Raw genomic sequence first — 12,542 nt, forward strand, 5'->3', positions numbered from 1 at the left:
TTCAAACCCTTAAAATCGTATTGTTTGATATAAACTTTATGTGGATTCAGAGGCTTGTCCTACATCCGTATAGGAGCTTATGAGGTCCGGTTCATTTAAAGGACAGAAATAAACCATGTGATCTGTTTATAATTCAGTTGGATAGTGTCTGGCCAGCAGGAGGCATTTGTTTATACATGCAACTGTATGTTTAGATTTCCCTACAGTGTCTGAATGTGTTTCAATGTGGTCTTCACATATGAATGTGCTTCCTCTGCTTGGGACAGTTCTCCGACTCGTCTTTAGTGTTTCTGCGTTGACTGAAAGCCTTCGTGTGACAGACACGCATGAGACCGCTGGTGCTGCTGTCAGTGTGCATGTGTGTCAGTGTGATGAATGAATGCAGATAAGGTCAGTCCGCCCTTGGTGCTGTTATCTCTCTCTCTCTCTCACCTCCAATGTGTGTTTTACCCAATATCTCACACTGTCAGCTCCTGTTATAGCGTCTGACCACCGGCATCCAGCTGAAAGTGAATTACAGTCATTTAGTGCAGAAACAACAGGCTCCTGTATTGAAGATACAGTGTACAGTAGATAGAAGCTCTCCTCCAAACCTAGCGAGCGTCATTTCTCTTCTGAAGTGAAGTTTACATTTGTAGAATTTTTCACTGATGAGTCTGGCTTTAGTTAACAGAGATACTCTCATAAGCAAAAAGAAAAAAGGTTAATAACTATATTTTATCAGTAGTGAATGATGCAAAAATAATTAAGCATCGTCATTTTGTTGCACTGCATTTGCATTTATTTAAGCATCATTAACCCTTCGCTTAAAAATGTTACTGACTTTGTTTTCTTTTTCAGTTTACGGAGGACAATTTTATAGAAATTAACTGTAAAAGCTTGTCAATTCAGTTTTTATTTTTTGCAATAAACCACGTGTCATCCTCGTTCATAAATGAAAACATATGTTATCAGTGCGATCATCTTCATTTGCTCCAAGGTAAATTAATGTCTGGCTTACACTAATGTTAATACTTCTTTTTAATGAGGCTTTTCTCTTTCAGAGACTGTGAAGAGCATGTGCAAACACTGCAGTTTTTAATCACGTTACTTCCTAATTGAACAATTTCCATTAAAGAAATCAGCAGATATTGTCTTAATTCATTCCAGCCCACGTTAAGTGTCATATCCAATCAGCTTCACTAAAATGAAAGTAAACTATTGCTATGTTCTCTAATGATTTTCTCAGTTTCTCTGAAGGCTTTACGATCCTGAGAACGTTTAATCTACTGAATATGATTTGTATGTCTGCAAAGAAGAGCTATAGGTGGTTTTTATCTGTACAGCTTTTTAAACAAACACAGAGAAGCATGAAAGATTAAAGGACGCTCTCTTCATTCACGTTAAGTGCTGTGTCTATATCAGTATCTCTAACAAACCTTTTTAGCTCTGAATGGTCTCTAATGTATGTTGCGTTGTGTAAAATGCTGGGAGATGTACATTGGTCTGCTCTCTTGATTTATTACGCCTATTGTCTGCACACTAATTAATGAATACAGCTCATATTTGCATACATTACTAGTCGCAGAATTATTCATGAGCTGACAGTAATTAGTTTTGCGGGTCTTTGCAGCATGCAGCGGTACATTAAAGTGGCGTGATATTAGTTTGGACTAAAGAAGGCATCACATGACAGAATACGATGGCAGACACCGCCTGTTTTCCATCCGCTAATTAGAATTAAAGATCATAAAATATGCAAGCATGCACAAAATGTCACGGAGACAATGGGATGATAGATACTGTGTTTTGTTTCCTTTGTATAATATTTAAACCCAATTCTAAATGGTTAGTCAATGTGTTTTAAAATATTGAGCTTCGGTACTTAAGCTGGCAGTATAAGTTTGATCTCATATGTATATATTTATTTATTTTTATATATATTATTTATGTATATTTATGTAAATCCTATTACATTTATTTTATATTGTTATATATATGTGTGTGTGTGTGTATATGTGTGTGTGTGTGTGTGTGTATATATATATATATATATATATATATATATATATATATGCGTATATATATATATATATATATATATAGTGTATTATGAATTTATTATATATATAAACACAAATCTATATATATAATATATAGAGTTCTTAATAATTTTATTTGTGTGTTAAACATTAGTTATTATATATATATATATATATATATATATATTATGTATATTATTATAATTATGTATACTATATACTGTACGTTGCTAGTTGCTATTGTATGATAGTTTTTTATAAAAATGTTTCTTGTCCACGTAAATATAGCAGTGCTGTTGCTGTAGAATTATTACTTTTTTAATCGATTAATTAATTTGTATTCCTTTTCATTTTTAAATATAAACATGCCATAGCAAATGTTTGCCCAAAAAATGGCCCTATTATTAATTTTTCTTTGGTACGTTTACCATTTTTCATTCTCCTAGCAGACAGAGTTATTTACTTGTTTGTTTATAATTTTTGTTCATGGCTTTATATGTCTTTTTCATATTTATATTTATATTTTATGTCTTTTTCATATTTCTTATTAAATATATATATATTATTTATATGTATTTATTTTCCATAATTTTTATGTTGTTTGAGAAAATAGAACTAGTTCTTGGTATATGGCTGCTAAGTTGTTGCTTAAAATTGTTATAGTACTAAATTAGTGTTAATCGCAGTTTTAAACCACCACTTGGCAAAAGGCACGGTTCGTGTTGATTGCAAGTGACTTAGCCTGATTTTTTTGTCTTCCTCACCTGGTGACTTGTGTAATATGTTGAAAGATTAAATAAAAAGTAATAATAAATAATAAAATAAATATAAAAAAGACTGCAAGTGGCATCACTTGTGGAAGTGCATGCATCTAAGAGTGCAAGTCTGAAAATGCAAGTGCTATGGGGATGTTCAGCACGGGTTCTCTTGTGATGTGAAGCATTCACAGATTTAATCTTGCACCTCCAGATCTGCTAGCACACAAATCAGGGTCAAACATGTTTGATTTTTAGGATTTAAATCCGAATGATGATGGCTTTATTATTACGTCAGTACTTTCACAATAGCAAATGCTGCAGCAAATCTTGTAGTGTGTGCATGTTTAAGATCGGAGGGAAGATAGTCTGCAAAGATTCTCCTTATGTGTGTCATGCAACTGGATTTCATAATCAGCTAGGATTTTAAAACTCCTGCAGTGTGAGCCAGGCTTTAGTAGATGTCTTGCCAAAATGGCCCTATTGCTAATGTTTCCCTGATATGTTTTTCTGTCGTCCTCCAGCAGGGCGGCGATAAGAACTCCAGCCACTCCAGCAGCAACACTCTGTCCAGCAACGCCTCCAGCAGTAACAGTGATGAGAAGCACTTCGGCTCCGGGGACCTGATGGATCCAGAGATGCTGGGTCTCACCTACATTAAAGGAGCCTCCACAGACAGCGGCATTGACACTGCGCCCTGTAGCATGCCCCCGGGGGTCGCCGGCGCGTCTGTTTCCCGTGTCATGCTCCAGGGCCGCGGCGCGTCTGATCCGGGACACCCGTGGACACCGGAGCTGACAGAAGAAGGATCCACGGAGGAGGACCACAGCAGGTTATACCTTCCCCAGAGCTACGCCACGGCTCTGGCCACCGGACATGGCCCCGCGGACACGAGTATGGGAGACCTGAGCGAGATCTCATCTCATTCTAGGTGAGCAAAAGAGAGACAGCTGATGCTTATGAGAATATAAATAAGTCAGATTTGTATCTTGAGGTTAAATGGATTGAGCATTTCCTGGCTGATAATGTTCAGATAATGTTTCTGCCAACATTATTGATTAGCCTGCTGGATGGATTTCCACCGTTGAATGCTAACATCAGAATATGTGCACTTCCCTCTCTGCCATCAGTTATTGTTAATAAATATGCATATGCATATTCTTCCAGTTACGCACAAACAAACATACAATTACCGTATTTTCCAGACTATAAGTCACTCTTTTTTTCATAGTTTGGCTGGTCCTGCGACTTATAGTCAGGTGCAACTTATTTATCAAAATTAATTTGACATGAACCGAGAGAAATGAACCAAGAGAAATGAACCAATAGAAAACATTACCGTCTCCAGCCGCTAGAGGGCGCTCTATGCTGCTCTGTGCTCCTGTAGTCTACACTGAAGACATAGAGCGCCCTCTCGTGGCTGGAGACGGTAATGTTTTCTATTGGTTCTAAATAAATGCGACTTATTGTCCAGTGCGTATTTTTGGACTGATGCGACTTATACTCAGGTGCGATTTATTGTCCGAAAAATATGGTAATTGGGTGCAACTGTTTAAGTAATTTGCCTATTTTGACATGTTAAATATCCAGCTGTGTGTATTCACTTGTAGTGAGATGAATGCTGATTTTTAGTAACAGGTCTGCAGGCATTTTACATCTAAATGACTGATATTGACTTGTGTTCTCATTTTATAGATGCTAAAATCTTGACCAGTTCAGATATTTGGGGCGGTTTTTGAAGGAAGACTCTATTGCTCATTTAGGCTGCATTTATTTGATCAAAAATGCAGTAAAACATTCATATTGTACACTATTATTACAGTTTTCTATATGAATATTCTGTATGTTAAAATGTAATTTATTGCTGCGATCAAATCTAAGTTTTCTGCATCATTTCTCCAGTCTTCAGTGTCAAATGATCTTCAGAAATCATTCTGATATGCTGATTTGCTGCTCAAGAAACATTTCTTATTATTATCATGGAATTGTTATTTTTTCATCATGGAAAAGAAAGATGCATTGTCTTTCATTGAAGTCATTATTTGCAATGTAGAATAATTGTGGGAGTTGTGTAATTGAGGTAATATAGGAACCAGAACCAGAGATTTTTCAAAAGTATACAGCTTTACACAGGTATTAATGCTTTTTATGTAAAGAATTGTAAGCATAGGATGTTACATAAAAGGCAGAACAAATGGTAAGAAGTCTCTTTGAGATCGGGGAGAATGGCAACTGTCATGCTGTTGTAGAAAGGTCAGGGTCCTGCTCATAGGCATGTTGTCAGTTCTGATGTGTGTGTTTTTGAGTGAATGTTTGACTTGTGAATACATTTCAAAAGATGCCAGAACAGAGCGCTGTCAATGCAGAATTCACCCACTGTTTCTTAAACGAAAGCCCAAGGGATTGTTCACAGGACCCAGCTGCGTCGTATTACTTTAAAATGCCCCTATTGTGCAATTTTTAAGGTTCCTAATATTGTCTTGGAGTCTCCTACAGGGGCTTTAAATGCATACAAGGTCAAAAACGCTTTCGCTTTCTCAAAATATGCAATATCCAATTAATCTCAAACTGTTCGTTTAAAGCCGTTCCCTCTTAACCCCTCCTACTGTTCTCTGATTGGTCAGATGGCCCTAGTCTGTTGTGATTGGCCTACTGCATACAGCACATGTCGGACACAGTATACCCATTGCCATAGTTCTGTATTTTGAATGCTCGATATAAAAAATAAACATTATTTGTTATTCATACAGGTTGTGATTGAGTGGAGCCAGATGGTCCAAATAAACTGGGTGATGAGCCATCTTTCAAGAGCAAGCGTTTTGTAAATCAAGCATTGAACTCCTCAAGATTAGAGTAGCACTCATCTTTGAAACGGCTTTATAACTTTGCAGATTGTTTACATTCATGAAAGACTATTCAAAATGGTATAATGGCCACTTGGTGCTTTCATAACTGTAGATAATTTGCTTTGATCCAAAACAAGGACTTAAATTGTAATAATGATGCATTTTCTTCTTGGTTTAGCTTGCTTTTAAAATTAGACATACCAAAATATGTTAATGCAAGAACAAATCTCATTGAATCAATGAATGATTCAATGACAGATAAAGTCATTCGTTATCTCCCAGTGGAGGAAACAATATAATCAATGTTGAAATCAGCAAATGTGCTATTTTGAAAAGAAAATTACTTTCAAAAATAGATTTGCCCCATTTTGATCTTTACCATAGACATCCAAACTATAAACTTTTATCCCAGTACTTCTGTGATAATATGAATGATTGTAAGACAGAAATAATACTGTGTGGTTGAAAAGTCGTAGCTAAACATAACTGCTCTCTGAAATTAACCAGATGTTAAAACTTCCTAAAATGCCACTGGGCACATTTGTACAGTATTTCCCTTCTTTATTTAACCACCAGTTTTTAAATTAAACAGTACAGAAAATCAATTTCGTGTTGCTTTGATGGTTGGGTCACACGTTCCTTTGTCCCATGTGCGTTGGCCAGTGGTTCCCACCACTCCGGTACCCCCTTACCCCACAGATTTAAGCACATGTCCTCTCCAGAACCTTCCAGAACTCAGGCAGCCCCCCAAAGTAGCCAGGAGCCAGGGCCCAGCACTGATGCACACACACAAAGCCGTAGGAGCTCTGATGACAAACCCATCCCGGACGAGCCCCCGATTCAGTCCGAGAGTGGGTGAGTGTGTGCATGTGTGGAATGGGATGCATTTGCTTTGTATGATTGGTTTATTTGGGAGTTAATTGTTTGGGCCACTAAAAGCAGCATTAAGACGCTTCATATGAAAGTTATTTAATTTAATTTACCATTTGCCATTACCACATACTCAAGACCTCGAAATCTCTTGAGCGTGTAAAGCACTCAAGCAAAACTACAGTATGTCTAAAAAGAGTTGTATTGTAATTTCTTAATGCGAACAATTAGGTTGGGCCTTAGATTTGATTAAATTTAATCTTGCCCTCCAAGCTTGCGCCAGTGTGACTCATTAAGCGTCTGGTTTAAAAGGCCAGGAGAGACCAATCTATTCCGAGGCTGAATTTAGCCAGCAGCGAAGGTCTCTCACTTCTTTTTATCCAATTAATCTCTCCGCTGGCACAATCGTCAGGCAATTCCAGTTTTCAAGGACGAAAAACCGTCTGCAATAGATTTCAGATCAAAGTGAATCTTTCCTCTATCGATCCGAGTATCACCAAGGCCTGAAAGGAACCATCGGTAGATTAACAGGGCTTGATCGACGTGAGTTCTGTGCCAGATCAGCTCTGTAAACGTGCAGACGTAATATACTTGGCATGTGTCTCTTCTCATTACTGATCTGTATGCTGATGTCCGATCCCTGTGGACTGTACTGTTCCACACAGAAGATCGATGTTGGCCACTGGACTCCGAATGATCCTGGAGGGGAAGCGACTGAGCCACCTCTGCTTTTCCTCTAATATTCTAGCTCTGGTATTCATTTATGGTAAATTTGGCCACTTTTGACATTGAGATGATATTCAAAAAGGGGCCAATTTACCTCAAATCAATAAATCGGTCTTATTTATTTTTCATTCTATCTACAGTGTATCTATCGTTCTTTCTATTTTCGTTTAATCAAATTTCAGTTTAGCTACAAATTGCAGTTATTTGAATTTGAATATCAGTTTATTTTAACTATTATAATTCTATATATTCAAAATTCAAATGACACATTCCGTTTGCTGTCTTTGATCTAAAATGCAACAAACTCAGTTTGGGTTTGTCTTTAATTATTATTGTGTACTTATATATGTATATGTATTATTTGACAGCAGTAGATGTCTGTTTTGTCCACGTTTAGACAGCAAGTGTGTAACTCTCCGGTCCATCTCTTCACTAATGTCTTTTGTTCAGTGAAAGTTTCCAGTTAAGCTCTTCTAAGATTGATGGTGCGGCAGAGCTGCTTTTCTCCAGCTGTTATGAAAGAAGCTGTGTAATGCAGTTAGCACCTCCTTTCCTGGTTTATTCCACCTCAGCCTTTATTTCACGTTATGTAACCAAGCCTCTAGACAAATCATCCAATATCGCTCGCATTTGTTGTGCCTGCTAATGAAGCTTTTTTCCCCGTTTGCAGTGCAGCTTGACACTGTAAACTGCAGCTGCTAACTTTCTTCTGTTTCTTCTACTTTCCTTGGCTTCTTTTGCTCAGTGGAGCCGAGAGCTTGTTGTCTTTCCTTCTGAAGGCTCTAGCCGAGCGGTCCAGGTACAGACACACACCCCCACTGTTGTGTATGTTTGTGCTCACCCCTTCGACCCCTGACCTTTCTGTTCTCCCCACTGAGTGTAAATGTCTGGAGTTGAAATTCTCCCCACTGTGCCACACCGACCCTCCTCTCCTTCACACCTCGACAGTTTCTGTCAGACTCAGACATAGCCTGTAGTGCTCGTATCAACAGTTGCTCATAGACACATACACCAGTAAAGGCCAGTGGGTCACTAACTGTGTTAAAACCGTGACACTAGTGCCAGACTGCTGTGATGACATTGTCCAGCACCTGCGGGCTTTGAGTGAGTGTTTATATGTCCTTTTCACTATTGCACTTGTTTGGATTTTTGCTGCATTGCTCCGTTGTTATTTTTATCTAAGACATAAGAAGCCCTATTCGCACAGGATTAGTGAATAAATAGGAATAATTGCGGAGGTTGTCTGTGATCTTAATCCTGTGCGAATCTGCCATGTCTGTAATTTGTAAAGTAAAAAATTCCCCCGCAAAAATACCTACCATATTTCGCCAAAAACCGAGGTCCTGTGATACTATTAGTCCCATGTGAATCAACATCTCTGTGATTTGGCGGGTTGTATGTAATTTTCTAGGTTTTTATCCATATTTTGCGAAGAATGGAGCACCGTTGGAGTTATAAGATAGTATTTTAGGTGTTGTCATCATATTGCTCCACCATACAATTTGCAGAAATAGAAAGCTGAAAAGGTTTTAAGGTTAATGTGTTCCAAAAAAAAACCAAGCATATGCTAAACTATATGAATTTCTTCTTTTTTAAATCCATCTGGAGCATAGTACGGGACTTCCAAAGCCTTGAGATTCAAGGTATCCGCGAGATAAGTCAGTAAATTTGAGTAAAATCACAGGTTTTGCTTATCCCATGTGAATGCATCACACAAAATTCAGATGCGAGGGTTGGGGGATAATTTCAAAATCTCACAAGGTCCCTAGATAATACTAATCCTGAGTCAATAGGGCTAAAGACAGCACATTTCTGAATATTAACTTCTCACAGTATTAATTAACTCACTTTCAGTATATTGTATATACACTCGCTGAGTATTTTTAACGCGGCTGCAGTTTGTATATTGGTAACCTTTACATCTCGTATATTATTTACAAGGACATTCTAGAAGAAATGAAGCTGTGCATTGAAATGCCTCTCATTGTTTCCCTGTGGATGTCTGTCAGCCTGAGTCTGTAATACAGCAGGTTTAACCATAATATATGCTGCTGCATTTCAGATTTTCTTCCAGTTTTATGTACAAAAATGTTAAATATTGATGCAAAATATATTAAAAACTTATGCCTTATTGCATTCAAGGGATATTTAATTTATTTTAAAAAGTTTCAAAAGTTATAGCTACTCTTCAGTTTATTTTTTATTTTTATTTTGTTATGTATTATACTATTTTTATTACTTTTGTAATTATTTGTTTTTTATTATTTGGTTTCATTATTATTTGCATAGTTAATTTCATTTATTTTCTCACACACACACACACACACACACATTAATTAATTTTATTGAATTTAAGTTTTAGTTGTTTAATTTACTATTTGTTTTTAAGAATTCATAAACTTTTGTTTGTTTTATGATTTTTATTTTATCTCCTAGTATTGTACTTTGGTTTAACGCTGTTCTGTGTGGATCTGTATAATGTATTAGTATTTACTTTTTATTCGTATTGGCTTGTTTTGTTTATTTTTTTAAAGCTATGTCATTCGCCACATGCTCCAGGAAAAGGCATGATTTAATTTTCTTCTAATTACTGGGGTTTGCCTGATCAATGACTTGCTCCAGATGCTGTCGAGTGCCAAGTAAAGCCATGCATAGTTTAAAAATACAAAATGTTGTACACTCTCCAAGATAAATCGGTATTGAATTCCATCTTTCTGCTGCTCCAACTGAAAAGGCAGATTGTCCAAAAACTGTTTTCTTATATGTAGTCAAACAATCACCTCTAACTGATGACCTAATCTGCCTAATATTGACCTTACAGAAAGTCACACCTTGTGCAAGATCATGAAGTAGTTAATACATACATCAAAGACACGTGCAAAAAAAAAACTAATATTGCAGTGATGATAACGCCATGGCTTTTTTGCTAAAGTTTTCACAGCTTGTTTATAAAGAGTATAAACTGGTTTTAACATAGTTATACATGTGTGGGACCAACTTGTAGAACAATAAGAAAAAATTAGAGAGAACCATTGAATGCATAAAGAATTTAGAAGCACTCATGAGCTCTGTTGATTAGGATGAACTCTCTTACCTGTGCGGCTCTGTGTCCCGCAGACAGCTGAACGCCGCAGAGCCGTCCTGTCGGCTGCAGGACAGAGGACCGGACAGAGGACCGGACAAGCTGAAGGACGGAGGTCTGCAGCCCAGCGTGTCTAAAGAGGACTACATGAAGATGATGCGGTCTGAAAGCCCTCCTGGAGAGAGCGGCCACAGGAAGGTACAGAGGAGTCTTATATCACACATACTGAGCTCATCTTCACTAAATACAGATACTGCGGTCATATCAAACATACTGTGGTAATAAATAGTACTGCATCAGTCTGAATGCATGGTATGAACGCATGGATTTTTTTGGTAAGTGCTTTTATGATAAAACCATGTTTTTTGGACATGATACTGTGCTAATACCATGTTTTTGTGTCATGTTTCTTGGTGCAATAATATATATATTTTTATTTGTGGTAATACACCGAGGGATTCTGGCATGTACCATGGTAATACCGTATTGTTGTTTTTTGGCCATGGAAATAGCATGTTTGTTTGGGGTTTTTTTGGGGGGGGGGTCAGTGTGTACCATGGTAATACCATGTTGATGTTTTTAGGCCATTGTAATACCATATTGTTTTAGATATTTATTTTGTCAGTACTGTGTTTTTTGGCATATACCATGGTAATACCTTGATTGTTTTTGGTGGGGGGGGGGGGTTCGATGTGTACTATGGTAATACCATGTTTTTGTATGTATGATGGTAAAACAGTTTGTTAGACAAGCTCCATGGAAAAAAAAATCGATAGATAATAGTAGATATATGTAAATGTATAGATGTGTATCTTAATAGTCTTATGCGTACAATAGTAACACCATATTTTTGCCATGGCATGTTTTTAGACATTATGTTAGAATGTGCTTTAAAACATGATGCCATGAAAATGCCATGTTTTGTAGACAACTACGATATGATAATACCAGATTCTTATGTACTTTGATAGTATGTTTTTAGTATGTCAATGACAAAATGTTTGTTTTTTTGTTGTTGTTTTTTTGGAGAATGGACAATAGTACTACCTATTATAGTAGTAATATGTTTGTTTGTTTTTTTTTTGGAGTCATACGATGGTTAAACAGTATTAACGAAAAAGTCTGGTAATACCATAGTGATTTAGATAAGTACCTTGATAGTACTATGCTTTTAAATTGCCATGTTTTTTGTTTGCTCGTTTTTTGTTTACCATGATAAAATTATGTTTGTTTTACACTAATACCATGGTTCACTGTGGTATACTGTTTTTATTTTATTAAATTAAAATTAAATTAAATGTATGCATTTAGCAGACGCTTTTATCCAAAGCGACTTACAGTGCATTCAGGCTATCCATTTTTACATATCGTGTTCCCTGGGAATCGAACCCACAACCTTGCGCTTGATAGAGCATTGCTCTACCAATTGAGCTACAGGAATACTTTTATTTTATTTTATGCATTTACTATAGTAATACCATGTTTTTAATGCATAGCGTCATAAAATAATGTTGGTACATTTTTGACACAGTAATAGTACCATAGCAATGTTTAGTTTAATACCATGGTTTAAAAGTAATACTTTAATTTTACTGTTTTTAAAATATTTCCAATGATAATACCATATTGGCATATTGACATAAAGTAGTAATAATGTTTTTTATTGCAATTTTTGGACATGTACCATCAAAGTGCCAGGTTGTCTTGTTAGTACCATGTAAGTATATTAATTGTACATGCACTTTCTGTTGTAAACATTGCTTTTCCATTAGCTGTGATCAGTCTGTGAATGTGGTCTCAGTCAGTGCTGATAACCTCTGTGTGTGAAGTGAACGAGGGTGTGTGTGTGTGTGCGTGTGTGTGTGTGTGTTATCAGCCAGAGACATGATATAACACTCGTCTGGGTCCGGACAGATTCTGTTTGGCTGATCTGATTGCCGAGCTCTCGCTGCGTCTGCTTTCTGTTCTAGTTGTGGATTGACGGGAGGAAGTTGTTGGAGGAGCGTCTGTTTCTATAAAGTCTCCTGTGCTCCTGGAGACTGTCTTAATTGCGTTAGGAGTTCCCGCGTCTCTCCTACCACCCATTATCTGCCGGGAAGGGCCGGAGTAGATGCACAATGCCCTATTTTTAGCGGTCTGTGTGGCGTTGTCTTGCTCTCAGAGTCAGACGGGTCGTTGTGCTTCAGACCGTCCCGTCCAGCTCAGCTGACAGCATAATATCATAAACCTTACACCTGACAGC

General features: G+C 37.1%; 1 protein-coding gene across 4 annotated transcripts in view; it reads left to right on the top strand.

The window, feature by feature from the left end:
• The window catches only part of LOC113056575 (signal-induced proliferation-associated 1-like protein 2), a 111,138-nt gene that overhangs the window by 81,119 nt on the left and 17,477 nt on the right, over positions 1–12,542 (top strand). Inside the window, exons 14-15 of one of the 4 annotated variants that reach the window (XM_026223334.1) lie at positions 3,301–3,707; positions 10,336–10,498. In XM_026223334.1, coding sequence (XP_026079119.1) covers positions 3,301–3,707; positions 10,336–10,498 — 570 coding nt within the window. Of the gene's footprint in view, positions 1–3,300; positions 3,708–5,526; positions 6,328–7,963; positions 8,509–10,335; positions 10,499–12,542 lie in introns of those variants that run through there. The other 3 variants (XM_026223335.1, XM_026223336.1, XM_026223337.1) reach the window with 3 other exon arrangements.

The sequence above is a fragment of the Carassius auratus genome, chromosome 38, assembly GCF_003368295.1.
Source record: "Carassius auratus strain Wakin chromosome 38, ASM336829v1, whole genome shotgun sequence".
Classification (NCBI taxonomy): Eukaryota; Metazoa; Chordata; class Actinopteri; order Cypriniformes; family Cyprinidae; genus Carassius; species Carassius auratus.